The sequence below is a fragment of the Chanodichthys erythropterus genome, chromosome 2 (genome assembly GCF_024489055.1).
Source record: "Chanodichthys erythropterus isolate Z2021 chromosome 2, ASM2448905v1, whole genome shotgun sequence".
Lineage (NCBI taxonomy): Eukaryota > Metazoa > Chordata > Actinopteri > Cypriniformes > Xenocyprididae > Chanodichthys > Chanodichthys erythropterus.
In genome coordinates, this window is record NC_090222.1 from 34,323,159 (window position 1) to 34,342,749 (window position 19,591).

At 38.8% G+C, this 19,591-nt stretch overlaps 2 protein-coding genes across 3 annotated transcripts; one reads left to right on the forward strand and one right to left on the reverse strand.

Moving 5' to 3' along the window:
• The first annotated feature begins 2,900 nt into the window (after positions 1-2,900).
• On the forward strand, positions 2,901-5,002 carry LOC137028089 (myelin-associated glycoprotein). Of its 2 annotated transcripts, none has more exons than XM_067396851.1 (4): positions 2,901-2,967; positions 3,093-3,488; positions 4,056-4,155; positions 4,230-5,002. In XM_067396851.1, exons 1-4 carry the CDS (start codon positions 2,913-2,915, stop codon positions 4,300-4,302), a joined length of 624 nt encoding a protein of 207 aa, XP_067252952.1. In that variant the 5' UTR covers positions 2,901-2,912; the 3' UTR covers positions 4,303-5,002. The 2 variants fall into 2 exon arrangements, with proteins under 2 accessions (XP_067252952.1, XP_067252959.1); XM_067396858.1 differs by having other exon boundaries at positions 4,243-5,002.
• A 99-nt stretch (positions 5,003-5,101) lies between these two features.
• si:dkey-33i11.1 (B-cell receptor CD22) lies at positions 5,102-17,910 on the reverse strand. Its single transcript, XM_067399147.1, has 15 exons — positions 17,905-17,910; positions 15,478-15,531; positions 15,270-15,364; positions 15,131-15,189; positions 14,547-14,903; positions 13,428-13,685; positions 12,569-12,809; positions 11,987-12,000; positions 11,560-11,829; positions 10,201-10,470; positions 8,937-9,018; positions 8,803-8,851; positions 8,605-8,703; positions 7,422-7,546; positions 5,102-7,326 (listed from the first exon to the last, which is right to left on the reverse strand). The coding sequence occupies exons 1-15, from the start codon at positions 17,908-17,910 to the stop codon at positions 7,209-7,211; spliced, it is 2,097 nt and encodes a 698-aa protein (XP_067255248.1). The 3' UTR covers positions 5,102-7,208.
• Positions 17,911-19,591: the final 1,681 nt, after the last annotated feature.

A 19,591-nucleotide genomic window follows, 5' to 3' on the forward strand; every position in this document is an offset into this window, starting at 1 on the left:
AGCAGCTCTGGGATGGGCACAGGCTGTTCTAGATCGGCAGCGAGCCGCTCTGTGACGGCAGCAGGCTCGGGCTGCTCTGGGACGACAGCGGGCTGCTCTGGGACGACAGCGGGCTGCTCGGGCTGGCAGACTGCTCCAAAGTCCATAGAGCTCGAGTTTATCCTCAACGCACGCAGGACAGCCAAAACATAAAAAGTGAGCACAGCCCTCTGGGCCAAGACAGGACTGACCAGGAGAGCAGGCTGCTCTGGAGTGGACTCACTGGCTGGAGCGGCCTCTGGAATGGACTCACTGGCTGGAACGCCCCCTACATCCTTACTCATTGCAGGGGCGGCCATCTTGCCCGAGGGCACTGGCAAGGCAGCCACTTTGTCCATCGCGTCCGGGACGCTTGAGAGCGTTGCAACCGGCGAACTTGAGAGCGTTGCAACCGGCGAACTTGAGAGCGTTGCAACCGGTGAACTTGAGAGCGTTGCAACCGGCGAACTTGAGAGCGAAGCGTCCGGCTGGCTTGAGAGCGAAGCGTCCGGCTGGCTTGAGAGCGAAGCGTCCGGCTGGCTTGAGAGCGAAGCGTCCGGCTGGCTTGAGAGCGAAGCGTCCGGCTGGCTTGAGAACGAAGCGTCCGGCAGGCTTGAGAGCGAAGCGTCCGGCAGGCTTGAGAGCGCAGCGTCCGGCTGGCTTTGATGCGAAGCGTCCGGCTGGCTTGAGAGCGAAGCGGCCGGCTGGCTTGAGAGCGAAGTGGTCGCCGGGCTTGAGTGCGAAGCGACTGACTGGTTGAGGTGCGAAGCGGCCGGCTGGCTGGCGTGCGAAGCGGCCGGCTGGCTTGCGTGCGAAGCGACCTGCTGGCTTGGGTGCGAAGCGACCTGCTGGCTTGGGTGCGAAGCGACCTGCTGGCTTGGGTGCGAAGCGACCTGCTGGCTTGGGTGCGAAGCGACCTGCTGGCTTGGGTGCGAAGCGACCTGCTGGCTTGGGTGCGAAGCGGCCGGTTGGCTTGAGAGCGAAGCGGCCGGCTGGCTTGAGAGCGACGCGGTCGCCGAGCTTGAGTGCGAAGCGACTGACTGGTTGGGGTGCGAAGTGGCCGGCTGGGACTTGGGGATGCCAGCTGCTCGGACTGAAATCAGCGGTGGATCAGCCACACTGGAACGCAATCCTCTCCGCTCCCTGGCTGATCTAGAGATGAGACGTGACTCTGGGCGATCAGCGGAGACGTGGCGTGGCTCTGGGCGATCAACGAAGGCGTGACGTTACTCTGGGCGATCAGCGGAGACGTGGCGTTGCTCTGGGCGATCAGCGGATGCGTGACTTGTGGTTGTGGCCGCCATTTTGTGCGTGTTCTCGGGCATGGCAGCCATTACGGGATTCACCGTGGTGTCGGAATCCTCCGCGACACCCACAGTGAAAGTCGAACCAACTGCGAGCAGGGCAAAGTCCAGGAATTCCATGAACGATCCACGGGGACCATTGGTAAGTAGATAAGTCTTCAATGGTTCATTTAATCCGTAACCAAAGAAGTCTATGAGGGCACAGTCCGGCAGATCAGATAAATAAGCTATATCCAAAAAGTTCTGAATGTGCACCTCGAGGGTACGGGTACCCTGGCGGAGGCTGACCAGTTGTATTGTTGGGTCCATGCTGAGACTGGTAAAAGCTCACCGAAGCTGCTGGATCTGGTGGCGGTGAAGTCTTCTGTTACGAATGGGAGACTCAGGCAGGGGATCCAAGTGCAGCGTTTTATTAGAAGTGAGCGTGGTCGTTCAGGCAGGGTCAAACAGGAACAAACAGAAACAATAAGGAACAGGCAGAGTCGTAGTCAGGGTACAGGCAAGGATCGAGGCAGGCAGCAATGGGTCGAAAAACAGGAATCAGGCAAAATCAATCACAGACAGGTAAACAGGATACAAGGAAACGCTCAGAAATGTGACACAAGTGACAACAAGACTTCACGATCAGGTAATGAGTGTGTGAGTCTTTTATAGTCCAGGTAATGCATGGCAGCTGGGTGTGGTGATTAGTGTAGTGATTGGTGGAGTGAGTGCAGGTGATTGGCAGAGAGAATTGTGGGAAGTGTAGTCCGGGGAGTGACAGGAGCAGACGGTGATCGTTACAGGAATAGCAGTAAAATTGATAATAATTTGGAACCAAAAATTATTCAGACACTTTGACCTGACCATGTTTTGCTTAAGTGTTATCTGACATAATTAAGATTATTTTTTTCTGAAACAGTTTAACTCTGAGATCTGAGAGTGAATAGATACTATATATATATATATATATATATATATATATATATATATATATATATATATATATATATAGTCAAACCAAAATGTATTCAGACACCTTGAACATTTCATTCATTAATACAGTTTATTCACTATAGTTTAAAACAATGGTAAAATATGACAAGAGAATTAAACTGTAGAAAAATTTATCTTAATTATGTCAGATAACACTTAAGCAAAACATGGTCAGGTCAAAGTGTCTGAATAATTTTTGGTTCCAAATTTTTATCAGTTTTACTGGTAGTCCACTGTATGAAGAATGTTTGGGTATAATATGACACAGTGTGACAGTTTAATTTATTTAGCTATCCTCACTTACATACATGAACTATAGTGTCCTGCACCCACTAGTAAAAATATATCACAAATATCAAAAAATGTCTGAATAACTTTTAGTTTGACATATATATATATATTAGATATATATATACTGTAGATATAGATAGATTTAGATGTGCCATATATGCAATAAATATATATGTTCTATGCCAAAACAAAAATGTAACTGGGAACATGCAGGAAGTAATGAATGACATCATAAATGACGACAAAGGAGGAGGAGGATCTAAAACCAGACAAGGGTGATGTCTTCACATTATTATTGCACAGTAAGTACTTGAAGCAGCAAAAATGATTGTGAGTCTCCTTGCAGGCATATGGACCCTGATGTCTTTAATTCTGTCAGGTGAGACTTCAGAAGAGTTCTCTGAGAATATACAAGTTGCTTTAGCAGGCACAGATAGGAATGCTGTTTAGACTTCACTTTGTTTCCAGCCAGCTGTTTCTGATAAGATTTCTTACATGCTTCAGGTGTTCTTGCTGTTGATTGGATTGTGCATGTTCCTGATGACCCAGTCTATGCTCCTCTTGGGTCTTCTGTAGTTCTGCAGTGCACCTATGACTTCCCTGAGGAGTCAGACCAAGGAATACGGCACAAAGTGCTGTCAGAGATGTGGTGTCTGAATCAAAGCCACTGCATCACTCCGAGATACGTGTACCACAGTGCAGGGATATTCCCTGAGCCCTCATACCAGGGCCGCATCAAATACTTTGGGCAGACACGGAGCAAAAACTGCTCTCTGATGATATCTGATTTGAGGTCAGCAGACAGCGGCGTGTACGTGTTCCGGTTCATCACCGACCACCTGAAGGCTAAGCTACCAGGACAGAGAGGGGTGAATCTACAGGTTACACATCAGATACAAAGTAAGAACAGTTATGCCCTGGATGTGCAATATTTCATCTCATGCTGAGAAGTGCACTTAAGTTGTGCTTTTTGATAACGTTTTCAGTCGTTTGACAGTACTGAATGATTTGAAAATCATTTTAGGAGGTAAAATAAAACAGTAACACTTTCCAAATGTCACTATTAACTAGTTGCTTATTAGCATGCATATTACTAGGATACAGACTGTTTTCCACTGTCCACTCATGAAGTAAAAGTAAAACTTCTGTTTTTTAGCAACAGCAAATGTCAGTTGTTCACAAGATGACATTCAAAAACACATTTCCTCAAACAAAAGACACTTCCTCAGAAAAATCTGTCTGGCTTTCATGACCTCGACTCTGGTTTTAAACAGTGACCAGTCAACATGACATTATTTAGCACAGATAAATGAATTTGTCAGCCACATACTGACACTTTTAAATGTGTGAATAATATTGTGGTCTGACTTGCCAGTGCTAGAAGTGTGCTTAGTTATATCAAAATGATATATGAAAAATTTAAATATTAATATCTGGAAGAGTTACATTGTCCTAAATTCCTCACAGCAAGAAGTGCATCTTCATCCACTGTTGGCATTGTGTTTGGAGTTATTGTCATCATTTTCGCAATAGCAGGCATTGTGATGTTCATCAGACACAAGTCCCGGTAAGCAAAGCACTTACTCCATAAATGTCTTGTTTGCCATCATTCCTGGTCTTATAGAAACTAATGAAATATAGCTTTGTCTTTCAGGAGAGAGAGGTCAACGCCACTTTAAACAAGAAACCGACGTCTTATTACCACAAAGGATGAGCAAAACAACTAGTGACTGTAGTCAAAACAGATGGAAACCGATGGTTCTGCTTTTTTCTGTTTCTATGCTACTTTTACATCCTTTTACAGCATTTCTGCATCCATAATGGAGTTTATTATTTATCTATTTATTATATTCTGCACATCAAACAGCTTAAAGTTACATTCATTTTTTGTAGTCTACACTGTGAAAAATGATTGTTGTTTTAACGGTAAAAGACTGTAAAAATGCTGCAGTGAAAAACTGATAATTGGTTAACAGAAAGTTTCTGTACTATATCTGGTGAATAACTGTAATAGATCTAACCGTACATTTAATGTAATTTTACAGTAAAATACTATGAAGTTTACAGTTTTTGGAAGTGAAAAAAAGTCATTGTATAATTTACAGTAAAAAAAAAAAAACGTAAATTGACATTTCCAGAATTCCCTGCTTGACACTTCACATTTGATGTATTTCCATTGAAATAACTATGTTTCTTCTTAGTTTTTCTTAATTTTTTCTAATTAGTTATGTGCATTAGGGTTTTGTGTTACATCTAATGGTGTTAAATGAATTGCATTTTTTTAATGCCATGCGTGTTACAATGATGGTGTTTAGTGTTTGTGTGAATGACACTGTGTGCACCTTCTATATGTTAGTCTTGTCCTTGTCAGCTTGTGGAAAAGCTGCTTGTGATGAACTTTGATTCATCATGTGATTCTCGTCACCACTCTGTTTGATGGTTTTCAGTGTTTTATAAAAGTACATATTAGTTCTTCATTGGTATATTAACATTAATGAAATACAGTACTTTACTGTATATTTAAGTTAAATCTGTAAAAGATAAAATGTTGCTACCATATATTTTTTACAGTGTGCCGTATATAATACTGTGTCTTACATTTTGCATATCACTGCTGTTGCATGTTGCCGACCAACAGTGAACATGATTTCACTAAGCAGAACATGTTCCTGATGGATCAACATCTTTGTTGATCCTGGAACAACATTCCAATCAACCAATCAGATTTGAGGGATACGTTTAGGCTTACAGCTGTAGGGATAAGGGCTTCTATATCATTGTTATTCACTTGTCATTTCCCTTTCATTTAGGGGTAAGTTATGGGCAGTGTTGGGGAAAGTTACTTTTAAAAGTAATGCATTACAATATTGCGTTACTCCCTAAAAAAGTAACTAATTGCGTTACTTTGTTACTTTTTATGAAAAGTAATGCGTTACATTACTTTTGCGTTACTTTTTCTCACTGGGGCTAGGCTTGTTTGTTTTTAATAACAACAAAAAAGTTCTATTTTTGGCAAAAAGGCCCTTTCACACCAAAAGTGAAATGAAAAAGCCTCAGGCTATAGGAAAAGCATATTTACACCTTTACAGTAGAGGGCGCAGCTCAAACAAACCTTTCTAACTAAAGTATTTTTTGCTTATTAGTATGGTTGAATTAGGTATATTGAAGATCAGCAGCAAAGACATTGGTTAATAATTAAGATTAAATACATAAAGTATATTTGTGTAATTTAATATAGTTAATTATTACAGGTTTGCAAAAATTCTGAGATTGCATTTCACTGTTTTTATTCATTTTGAGTAATACTGAATGTTTTCATGCAAGTGAGATGAGTAAATGCATGTTCACATTTAGTCTAAAACTACAACAACCATCATGTTCACACAGCATACAACACCTCTGCACTTTATTTCTCTCAACATGGGGACAGGAGAGCTGTCAGTCAATAAATGTGAAAAAGTAACTTGCGTTACTTATTTGAAAAAGTAACTTAGATATTTTGTTGTAAATTGAAAAAGTAATGCGTTACTTTACTAGTTACTTGAAAAAGTAATCTGATTACGTAACTCAAGTTACTTGTAATGCGTTACCCCCAACACTGGTTATGGGTAAGGTTAGGTTTAGGGGTAGGGATAGGAGGACTATGTTTTTGCACAGGAATGTTGTTCTAGGATCAACAAAAGTGGTTCTTACTTGGCAAAATCATGGTGAACTGGACTAGAGGAACTGATCAACATGTTCTTCACAGAGTCTGAAATAAAAGAAAATGAAGAACAGTTCTAGAAAGTAATGAATTTGAGAAGTCAGTGGATTCTTACATGGTGAATCATAGAAAACTGCCTCTCATATGTTTTCTGGCACATCATTTAATTAACAAAGCACTTGGTACTGTTTATAATATAATAGCATTCAATGAAGGAATAGTTAATCTCACCAGCAAATCATTGACAAATATTCACACAGCCTTTTCTCCTCAAGGGTTATGGTTGTAAGGTGTATGATGTTGTAAGGAGATTCATTTTATTTATCTTGAACAGAAATAGATCTAATACTTAGTATTTTAATTAAATTTTTAGTGATTGAAATAAACTGTGTATTACTGCCAGAATGTTTAAGAAAACAGACTCTGCGTTGGCATTGTAAGAAATAATTTTTTATTTGGAGCTTCCTGTCAGAACCCACCATTACACCATGTCAATTAAATGGGATATTTTTCTGATGAGTTTAATCAAATCTATAGAACAAGAAGGTCCCACTCAAGCATATTTGCCCTACTGCTCAAAAGTATGGGGACAGTAAGATTTAGACATTTATAATGTTACAAAAGATTTCTGTTTCAAATGAACTTTTGATTTAACAAGGGTTTCCGTTTTCAACATCGATAAAAAAAGGAAATGTTTCTTGAGCAGCAAATCAGCATATTAGAATGATTTCTGAATGATCATGTGACACTGAAGACTGGAGTAATGATTATGGAAAATTCAGCTTTGCATCACTGACTTTCAGGCTACATCAAGTGGTCCACGCATTCTCTATAAGTAAATGTAGTTTTAAAAACATCCCTGTGTGGTTTCACAATTTCTTCTATCACTTGTTGTTATGTTTCATCAGCTGACCGCTTTAGATTGCAGACTCTTCCACCCCCTCTCTCGGTTGCTTGGTGAGAACAACATTAGCTCCATCTTTGAGTTTCTTCCCTCCATGTAGAGGTATGTTTGTGACCTTCACCTGGTCCGGACTGTAAATAAAGATGAAAAACACAACATTTCTTGACTTATTATGACAGAGGATTGCCGCAAACCAGCACACATGGACTGTGTAATTGTGTTTAACCTGGGCATGCGAGAATAATGCACCGTAATGTAGTTGATCTTTGCCTTTTCCTCAGCGCTCCGAGCAGCTTCTTTCAGGGGTACGATGGATGGGTGGCTGCTTTCATACATCTCCTCTGGCTCCTCCTCCAGGCACAAAATAAAACATGAGTTTGTACAGTATGACCCAATTCAAATAGGTTACTATCCATTCTTAATATCAAGAATACAATTAGTACATCACAAATCACTGTACATTATAAAAAGTATGATGCCTGTGTTGGTATACTATTTCAGGTTGATTTTCAAAGTTTTTAGTTATAATATGAGATGAAAAGTCAAAATTATGACTTAAAGTCATTTCTACAATCAGTGTCATAATTATGACAAAAAAAGTCAAATTATGACATAAAAAGTCAAATTATGACATACTGTATTTGTCTCATAATTTTGACTTTTTAATCTCATAATTATGACTTAGTATGTCAATTTCGATTTATGTCATAATTTCAAATTTATAATCTCCATAATTTGACTAATGTCATAATTTCAACTTTTTATGTCATAATTATGACTTAGTATATGTCATTATTATGGCTTAGTATGTCATAAATTATTTAATAATTTTGACTTTTTATGTCATAATTTTGACTTTTCTATACCATAATTAAGATTAAACAAAGCGTGATTTTTTTGGCTTTTATATATTTTTGTGCTAATATTTATAAATTTTGCAATTGAAAAATAAGATGAGGTTAACACTTGAGCAAATGTCTTAAGTTTTTAAATGTGTAACCCTAAAAGTCATAATGATGAATTTTGAGATAGGAAATTTAGCTAATGATAATGTCAGTGGTTTCATTTTATGATGATATTTTACAAAAACAACCTTTCACCAGCATGCATACTTTTAGAGTGTAGTATAAATATGTGAATTTAGACAAAGTCCAGACAGGGAATATTTAGGGCACAAGTGTCCAACCCTGCTATCATCCTGCAGACCTGTCTTTGTAATTATCAAGCAACCCTAAACACCTTTAATAGCTGGTTCAGGTTTATTTGATTGGGGTGGGAGCTGAAATCTGCAGGATGGTAGCTCTCCAGGAGCAGGGTTGGACAGTCCTGGCCTATAGGCTGTGTCCCAATTCCCATATTTATACTACAGAGACTGTTAGTGGACAAAGGTTTGAGCAAAGAAAACTTACCGGAATATCTGACATTTTTGTGCTCTTGAGGAGAAAAGTCTCTGAAGTTGATTCACTGAACAGAGTATCGTCCATTGGTAAATCAACTACTGGTGAACACTGTTTTTAAAGAGTACAAAGCTATTTGATTAACAGGATAATTTTGGTTGGATTCAAATCATATAATGACAGAATAAAATATATAAAAAACGTAATTACCTGTTTTTCTTCCTCGAGATTTTCAGTGTCGACACGATGCATGTTTTTACTGCAAAAGAAACGTGAAATGATGCGCGTAAGAACATATGAGAAGATCAGATATTCAACATTTGAGCCTGCAAACACACAATCACCTGATCATGACGACCACGGTCAATGAGATCAGTCCGATAGACACGCCCACTGCAGACGCCAATGCGATCACCTTCAGTCGGCCTGGACAATCAAACCACACCAACTCAATCATGCACATCATTCATCTGATTAACACTGGGGTAAATATTTATGTCCATTTTAGGTTCCTTTCTCATAGCAAAACTGGTTATATATGCATTTTAGTTGAACTTAACTCTTTGACACTAATTATCTTGTAATTGGCTCATGCAAATTGGGTTTACCTTATGCCAATACATTTTTAGTTTATCTATATAAAATCATTGTTTTGGTATAAAATCGTTGTTTCACTGTTTTGAAGTGTTTTTACAGCTAAAAAAAGATATAAAGTCAGAACTGTGTGATATAAACTCGCAACTGCGAGTTATAAAGTCAGAATTGTGAGATATAAACTCGCAGTCAGTCTTTTTTTCCTCAGAGTTGGACTTTATAACTTACGGAAGAGGATTAGGGCCAAGCAATAATAAAAAAATAAAACCATCTCGAGATTAAACTCGTTAAATTTCAAGAAAAAAGTCGAGATAAAATGTTGAGAATAAACTCGTTAAATTACGACATTTTATCTCGACTTTTTTCTCGAAATTTAACAACATTTTTCTCATAATTTAACGAATTTGTTCTCGTAATTTAACGACTTTTTTCTCGTAATTTAACGAGTTTATTCTCAACATTTTATCTCGACTTGTTTCTTGAAATTTAACGAGTTTCTTTCTCGTAATTTAATGAGTTTATTCTCAACATTTTACTTTGACTTTTTTCTCGAAATTTAACGAGTTTTTTCTCGAAATTTAACAACTTTAATCTCGAGATGGTTTAATTTTTTTTATTATTGCTTGGCCCTAATCCTCTTCCGTAATAACTCGCAGTTGTTTATATCTCAAAAATTCTGAGAAAAGAAGTCAGAACTGCAAGATATAAATAAACTCGCAATTGAAAAAAAAAAAAAAGTCAGAATTGCAAGTTTATATCTCGCAATTCTGACTATTTCTCGTAATTGTGAGTTCATATCTCGCAATTCTGAGAAAAGAAGTCAGAATTGCGAGATAAAAAGTCGCAATTATTTTTTTTTTTTATTTATTTGGTGGAAACAAGCTTCCACAAAAACATCAATGTTTAAGAAACTGCACATTAAAACATTACATTTATTAATACTAATAATCATAGGTAGATTTTTGATCTTCAAACAAACACAGTTTGAACACAGTAATATTGTAATGTACTGACCTCGAACTTTCACTGTCAGAACCGGGGAGCTGTGTGCTCCAATGCGGTTGCGGGCCTCGCAGTAGTACTGGCCGCTGGCTCGAGGGCTGACCTCAGCAATGGTGTAGCTGGGACCCGATCGAGTTTCCCAGGCGTCAGCCGTATTGATCCGATGCCAGGTGTAGTTCTCCACCACCGGATTGGCCTGACTGCTGCAGGTCAGCGTCAACGAGCTGCCCGCTTCGATCACAGTGGAAGGCTGAGCCAACACAGAGGTGTTTTTGGGGGCATCTGAGACAGAGAAAGAGAGAGAGAGAAAGGGAGATATTTAAAAAAAAGAAAGAAAGAAATAGATGGAGATCTAAAGACAACAGGAGGATTGAGGTCGCCAGGAAGTGACAGCAAATCTGATAAGAGAAAACTGAAACTACAGCATTTGTGCATTGCATACAGGCCTCACTATTAAAAGGGGTGGATGATTATGATTTCATTTTTTAACTTTATTTAATGTGTAATGTTGCTGTTTGAGCATAAACAACATCTGCAAAGTTATGATGCTCAAAGTTCAATGCAAAGGGAGATATTTTCTTTTACAGAAATCACTTTTTAAGGACTACAACAAATAGCTGGTAGGGACTACAGCGAGCTTCTTCCCAGGTTAGTGACATCACTAACCCTAAAATTTACATAAACCCCGCCCCCGGGAACACGCAACAAAGGGGGTGAGGCCATGTTGGGCTGCTTTAGAGAAGAGGAAGAGTGTTGTTACCATGCTGTCATTTTACGCCAGACTGCTTCACAAACGAGGGTCAATTCAACTCTGGATTTGCACAAAAGATGAACATGATGGCACATGCTAGTCGATGAGTTGTATCAACTCCACAGCAGCTACATAAATTTATCCACTAACCGTTCATTCTAAAAGTTGTAACTTCTTCCTGAGTCTCTCCATCAGTGTCGACTCCGGTTTGAACAATGTAAGGCTGATCACAGTTACTGACAATCGTCATTTTGGCTGCGTGAGATTCTCCAGCTTTGTTGTTGTTGAGCAACCGAAGTGTGAGCTGTTAAAACTTTGCCTTTTTTTTTTGAAAGCAGGGCGGGAGCAGCAGCTCATTTGCATTTAAAGCTACACACACAAAAACTTTGTTTTTGCTCACACCCACATGCAAACTTGACAAGCTATAATAAATGATCTGTGGGGTATTTTAAGCTGAAACTTCACACACATGTTCTTGGGACACCAGAGACTTATATTACATTGTGTAAGAGGGGCATTATAGATCCCCTTTAATATTTATCTATACAAATCCAATAAAATAAGTAGTTCACACAGGTATATATAAACTTTATAATATAAGATTATAAGTATAAACTTACAAAGCACTGAAAGAGAAATAGTGGCTGATGTCTCCATGCCTAACACGTTCCATGCGGTGCAGTAGTACTGTCCAGTATGATGGGAACGCACGCTGAGGAAAGTGAGATTTTGCGCAGTGCCTTTGGTCCAGGGCTGCCCACCGTTCACTTTGTACCAGAAGTATTTCTCCACAGGAGGGTTGGCGTTACTGCTGCAGGTCAGATTGACAGCAAACCCTTCCATAATGTCTCCTTTAGGACTGATGAGGATTCTTGTGTTCTTTGGGGAGTCTGGAAACATGCATAATATATTATGCAATACATAAAAGCACTGTTGTTGATTTCAAATAGACTACTGTTCAAATGTTTGGGTAAAATTTTTTGTAATCGGCTTATGTTTTATCATTCGGCAAGTGATCATTCAAAATATTGAAAAGCAGTAGCACACCTGTCCTACATAAACTGCACAATCCGAGGTATCAGTCATGCCTGTGCATAAATAATGTGGGATGAGTCACGTACCACAGTTTAATACTAACCCCTGACCCTAAGTATGACCAATGGTAGTAGTGATGTTTGACTTAGCAAGTGAAAACAGGAAATAAATACTCCTTTCATGGCTGAGCATCATGTGGCTTCCCGATTTGCCCTAAATTTGTACACTGGATTTGAACTTTGATCTATTGGAGGTTGGCAGACAATGTGTGACAATGTGACATAATGTCCTGCCAAAATTAAAGTTATTACACAAGAAGCAGCAACTGGATAAAACTCACAAAGACATCAGCTCAGCAACATTGGAAACATGTGTCTAATTAGGGAAAGTGAAAAGTTGAAATGTCTGGTGACATTTCCAAAAAAAAAAAAAGGCGGTCATTTTGACCTATTCACTGATAAACTGCACATACTGCAGTTAAAAAGCTGCAATATGTAGAAATGCATGCAAACAAACTAGTAATGCATAAATAAATAATAGATACATAAAAATAGAGGTAACATACAGGTAACATTCAGTAAAAGCAGTCTGGACCGGTCTGTGCCGAGCGGGTTACGGGCCACACAGAAGTACTCTCCATGGTCCCTGTAGTCCAAACTCCACAATCTCAGCTCAGGTTTAAAGCTGTCTGGCAAGCTGCCACTCTCTCCTTCCTTAAACCAGGCAAAACTTTCTGCTGGCGGAGCTCCATCACTACTGCAGGTCAAAGTCACCGAATCGCCCTCTCTGACTGCCTCTCGAGGGGTGATCTGCACCGTGGTGTAGCGAGGAGCATCTAAGAGACACAGAAAGATGAAATAGACTGCTGACAGCAGAATTCAACTGCACACTCTCAGAAAGCTGCTTTAATCACTGTATGTACTAGTTTTGTGCATTTAAAACAGAAAATGCACAGTTTCCTTGAGGAGCTATTTTTCTTAAAGGGATAGTTCACCCAAAAATTAAAATTTTATCAAAATTTACTTACCCTCAAGTTGTTTCTGTTGAACACAAAAGAAGATATTTTTAAGAAAGTTGGTAACCAGACAGGTTACGGTAACCATTGACTTCCACAGTATTTTTTCCCCCACTATGGAAGTCAATGGTTACCTTCAACTGTTTGGTTACTAACATTCTTAAAAATATCTTCTTTTATGTGCAGCAGAAGACAGAAACTCTTACAGGTTTGGAACAACTGGAGGGTGAGTAAATGATGACAGAATTTTCATTTTTTAAATAATACATACATACAGACAATCAGTTAATTTAGTATTAATTTAATATTTACAAAATATGCATTAAGACCCATCAGCCTGTGCCAACTAGAGTTTCATGACAAAACTATGTTTATACACACAAACACACACACACACAGAACTTTTGTCCATAAGCACAATAAAAATATTATACTCACATCCAAGAGCCAGGGTGACTCCCGGTGACTGAACATTTTGAGGGGGTATTGGGCGGCAGGTGTAGGTACCTGCATGCTGGCTGTCAAAGTTATAGATGGTTGACAGCTTGCTGGACTGTCCTAAGTTGATCCCATTCCGATAAAGTGCAAAGTTCCTGCCAGGTGCGGCACAGCCTCGTGCCACACAGCTCAGGAAGACCGTCTCTCCGGCAGCAAACATGTTGCCAATTCTCGGTGGATGTACATGAACATGAAGCTCTGGAACCAGGACAACATTTCACTACATTTGGTCCAGACTAGTACATGTTAAACTATTTTAGGAGCAGGTGGATGGGTTTTCTCCACAGTAATATGCAAATACACAACATGAGTAAAAAAACAGTTTAATTTCTCGAATTTTTTTAATAAACAATTCTAGGGAGTTTCCAGGCCATTGCTATGTAGTTGCTAGGGCGTTTCTAGGGGCTTGTGTATATAATTGTCTATAAAATATTCCCCCCGCCTGCTGACAGCCATTGGTCGAATATATAAGTAGTCCCAACCCAAAAATATTATTGCCTTACACTACCATTCAAATGTTTGAGTTCAGTAAGACATTTTTCAAAAGAGGTCTCTTAGGCTACATTTATTTGAGAAAAATATAGTAAAAACAGCAATATTGTGAAATAATATTAGGATTTAAAATAACTGTTTTCTATTGTAATATATTTTAAAATGTAATTTATTTATGTGATGCAAAGCTGAATTTTCAGCATCATTACACATGATCCTTCAGAAATCATTCTAATATGCTGATTTGCTGCTCAAGAAACATTTCTTATTGTCATAAGTTGAGTTAGTGCTACTTAATATTTTTGTGAAAACAGCAATAATTTTTTTCAGGATCCTTTGATGAATAGAAAGTTCAAAAGAACAACATTTTTTGAAATAGAAATCTTTTATAACATTACAAATGTCTTTACTGTCACTTTTGATTAATTTAATGCATCCTTGCTGAATAAAAGTATTGTAAATCCTACTGCCCCAAACGTTTGAACAGTACTGTATAGTTGTATCTACCTATTAAACTGGGTATTACAATATTTTAACATAAAAAAAAATACACTTATGGGGCCTTACCTGTGACAGAGAGTGTGATTGCATCAGGAGACGTCCATCGCTCCTGTTGGTTTTCGGTCTCAAATCTGAAATGGTACATTCCTGCATCGCTCAGCTTCACGTTTGAGATCTGCAAACTGCATCTTTTGTGGCCCCCCATGTATTTGACCCTGTCCCTGTACGAGAGGCTCAACAGATTCCCGTCAGTATGATAGGCGATTTCCCGCCAGCCATCCACGGAGATGTGGAACCACATGAAGCGCGTGGAGCTGTAGGGCGAGGGGTAATCGTAGCGGCACGGCAGTGTTACCGTGGTCCCAGCCCAAACGCAGATGTCCGTCCTGGAGAAATACACCAGCCATTTACTGGTCCCGACTCCTATAAAGCAACAGAAGAGTAATCAGAGGCCGGCATTGACCTCAGTAAGATGTGCGCTGTTGACACCAGGGATAAAAACAGGAAAAAACACAGATCAATACATTATAAATAACCTGTGCACCAAGGGCACTCAGGTAACATAAGAGCACAGATTAGACTCAGTGCATCTGCATTAAGCAATCACATTCATATCTCAAAAAAAAAACAAGATACCTGTCCAAAATTACCTGACAGAAGAAGTGTAGAGTAAATGAAGGTCAGAATTATGCGAACCCACATCTCAGCCCTGTGTGTAAAAGCAGGAAAGACTATAAGTAACTTCAAAAATAATCAAGAAATTAGTACCTGTTTCTGATGTAACAGTACCTGGTTCTGATGTTCAGCAAATGCTCCCAGCCGTCTGTGGACACATGAATGCACATTTGTTGAAGTGGGAGATCCGAGTGGCACGGCGTAGGACGCTGAGTGGGAGAAAGCAGAAGTTGAAGGATGTGATAGGCTGGCCATCCCCTGTCTCACCTCCCATCTCTCTCTCTGAGCCTCAGTCTCTGTCTCCAGTGAAACTCTACTCCACCTTCAGCAAGGTGCACAGGGCAATAACCACAAGTTGCTGACATCCACATCCCTCCTGCTCACACACACAAAAAACATGTTTAGGGGAAGCACTTCTTTTAATAACACATTTACTTTGATGCATTTCTTAATCAAATTAACTTATTTAAAAGGGCAATCCTTTCCTATCTTAAAGGCAAGGAATGGTTTCTTAGGCTTATAATTTTTCAGAAAGTTGCTTACAGTTTTATGACACATGGCTATGACACAGGGAACATATGTACTGTAATTTTTGCAGCAAATTATTAATGATTTGTACAATTTCAAAGTCGAAGAATCTTTTTATAGGAGGTGTCACGAAAATGTAACATTTGAAGTATTGCATTTCTAGTAAAATCACAAAGTTATTTTGGTAACATTTTACAATAAGTTTTTATTTGTTAACATTAGTTAACTACATTAGTTAACAAGACATAGGAGATCACCTCAGCGTGGTACTGTGATAGGTTGCCACCTGTCCAATCAGTCCATTCATGAAATGTCCTCACCACTAAATATTCCACCGTCAACTGTTAGTGGTATCATAACAAAGTGGAAGCAATTGAGAACAACAGCAACTCAGCCATGAAGTAAGTGGTAGGCCTCGTAAAATCACAGAGTGGGGTCAGCGAATGCTGAGGCTCACAGTGCGCAGAAGTCGCCAACTTTCTGCAGAGTCAATAGCTACAGACCTCCAAACTTCGTGTGGCCTTCAGATTAGCTCAAGAACAGTGCGTAGAGAGCTTCATTGAATGGGTTTCCATGGCTGAGCAGCTGCATCCAAACCTTACATCACCAGCAATGCAAAGTGTCGGATGCAGTGGAGTAAAGCATGCCGACACTGGACTCTAGAGCAGTGGAGACGTGTTCTCTGGAGTGACCAATCATGCTTCTCTGTCTGGCAATCCGATGGACGAGTCTGGGTTTGGTGGTTGTCAGGAGAACGGTACTTGCCTAACTGCATTGTGCCAAGTGTAAAGTTTGGTGGAGGGGGATTATGGTGTGGGGTTGATTTTCAGGGGTTGGGCTTTGCCTCTTAGTCCAGTGAAAGGAACTCTTAATGCTTCAGCAAACCAAGACATTTTGGACAATTTCATGCTCCCAACTTTGTGGGAACAGTTTGGGGATGGCCCCTTCCTGTTCCAACATGACTGCGCAGCAGTGCACAAAGCAAGCTCCATAAAGACATGGATGAGAGAGTTTGGTGTGGAGGAACTTGATTGACCTCAACCCGATAGAACAGCTTTGGGATGAATTAGAGCGGAGACTGTGAGCCAGGCCTTCTCCCCAACATCAGTGCCTGACCTCACAAATGCTCTTCTAGAAGAATGGTCAAAAATTCCCATAAACTCACTCCTAAACCTTGTGGAAAGCCTTTCCAGAAAAGTTTTTATAGCAGCAAAGGGTGGGCCAACTCCATATTAAACTCTACGGATTAAGAATGGGATGTCATTAAAGTTAATATGCACATAAAGGCAGACGTCCCAAAACTTTTGGCAATATAGTGTATGTTTATATTAGTTAAGGCACTGTGACCTAACATGAACATTTTATTAACTAAAATTAAAAAAGTGTAATAAATGTTGTAAAAATATATTGCTCATTGTTAGTTTATGCATTAAATACCTTTAAGAAACGAGACCTTACTGTGTTTCTTAAGTGTTACTGTTATCTTTATGAAAACTAACCATGGATTTTACCACAGCAGTTGTAGTGTAAAACCAACCACAGCCCTTTACTAAAATTAACTAGTTTACTACAGGAATCGTAGTAACCACAAGTAAGACTGTCTTTTATGGAAATTTACTATGGTTTAGTACAGGAACAAGCGTTTAACTGTGGTATTTAATGTAAAATGATAGTAATCACAAGTAAAACTAACATTTATGGTGTCATAAATGTTAGTTTTATCATAGCAACCTCAAGAAAATACTCTAGCCTCAGGCTGGCATCAAGATGTTTATGTGTTTACATAAAAGTAGGTCATAGTGACCTCTTGTGGCATGAAGAATGAGATGCAGTAGAAAATTATATCAAAATTTCTAAAAGAGTAACATTAATTTAGTGAAGCCAGAATGTACTGAGCTTTCAGTTTTACATTAGCTCAATATCAGTTATTCAGAGTAAGGCAAAAGCTTTTAGACATCTTATTTGAACCTGAAGTGTATATCATCTGATTGCTGACAACATTTTACATAAATGTAAACAAACCACTGACAGCTTAAATAAATTAATGTGACTGTAAATCTTTCTGGTGACACTGGTGTATCACTGACATGTCTGCAACACCAAATAATATGCACAATGTTTTTCTAATAACTTTCTGAGATTTAGGCCTATAGGCCTATGTTGACATTCTCTTAAAGGATTAGTTCACTTTCAAATTAAATTTTCCTGATAATTTACTCACCCCCATGTCATCCAAGATGTTCATGTCTTTCTTTCTTCAGTCGAAAAGAAATTAAGGTTTTTGATGAAAACATTCCAGGATTTTTCTCCTTATAGTGGACTTCAATGGAGCCCAAACGGTTGAAGGTCAAAATTACAGTTTCAGTGCAGCTTCAAAACGTTCTGAATGATCCCAGACGAGGAATAAGAGTCTTATCTAGAGAAACCATCGGCCATTTTTAAAAAAAAATCAAACAAACAAAAAAAAAACAAATCAAAACAAGTTTTAACCATAAATTCTCATCTTGAACTAGCTCACTTCTTCTTCTCTATTAGAATTCCGGCAGTGTAGATGCTGCTAAGTGTATTACTGCCCTCCACAGGTCAAAGATTGAACTAATTATTGTATACTTGAACTAGCATATTGAATATGACAATTTAGTTCAAACTTTGACCTGAGGAGGGCAGTAATACACTTAGCAGTGTCTACACTGCCAGAATTCTAATAGAGAAGAAGAAGAAGAAGAGAGCTAGTTCAAGATGAGCATTTATGGTTAAAATGTATAAATAAAAAAATACAAATAAAAAAAAATAGAAAATAAGCAATGGTTTCTCTAGATAAGACCCTTATTTCTCATCTGGGATCGCTGTAAACTGTAATTTTGACCTTCATCCATTTGGGCTCCATTGAAGTCCAAATCCTGGAATGTTTTCATCAAAAACCTCAATTTCTTTTCGACTGAAGAAATAAAAACATGAACATCTTGGATGACATGGAGGTGAGTAAAGTATCAGGGAATTTTAATTTGAAAGTGAACTAATCATTTAACTACATTCGCAGAAACGTGACAGAGGCAAAAAGCAAGGCGATTCATTACTAAAAACAATTGCAATAAAGGCTAAGAGTGAAATGTTTTTTCACAGATGTAGGAAATGATAATTCTTCCCTTAAATTAGGCCATTTTTTAGTCTCTGTCTCCAGTAAACAAAAACAGAAACCTCTAGGGGAAGTTGAGAAGAAAGAAATTCAAGAAATACTTCGTTGAATACAGTGGTTTCAGCTGCCATATGACATGGTTAAATATGTCATAACCTCATAGAGAAGCACAGAAAGATTTTTACTAGGGACTTTTTGGATTTTAGGCACTCGAACGTTTCAACATTGTTTCATTAGTATAAAAATAAACAAATCTGTATGTTGGTTGGTGCACACTGCACAGGTTATTTTATTTTGTGTATTGCTTTGTGTTTTTCATGTTTTAAGTTTAGCTCATGAATATAAATTCAACCTATTACACTTGCTTTAACCATTAATGGTTCTGTATCCTAATTAATATTCATAAGTCGGTCATTCAAACAGGTATGTTCGACGGTGTTCTGGTGTTGTACCGAATTTTGACTTGCAAAAGTCTTAGCATGCTTTCACAACGCCGGTGTTCAGATCAGATATGATCATAAATAATTAAAAATGTGTTCCTTCAGGAGGCGCACTGGGGCTCAGAATAGGCTAACTAATTCTACTCCATTGAGCGCCAGTCCCAGGATGTTTTTTTGCGTAGAGACAATTGACTTAAAAAATGTTTTTTAATACATTAATAACAAGGATTGGGATTTGGCATATAAATGGAAATCTGCCCCAGCGTTTGCTATAAAAAAAAAAAAAAAACAACAAAAAAAACAATCCAGTCATCACAAACGACTGAGATTGG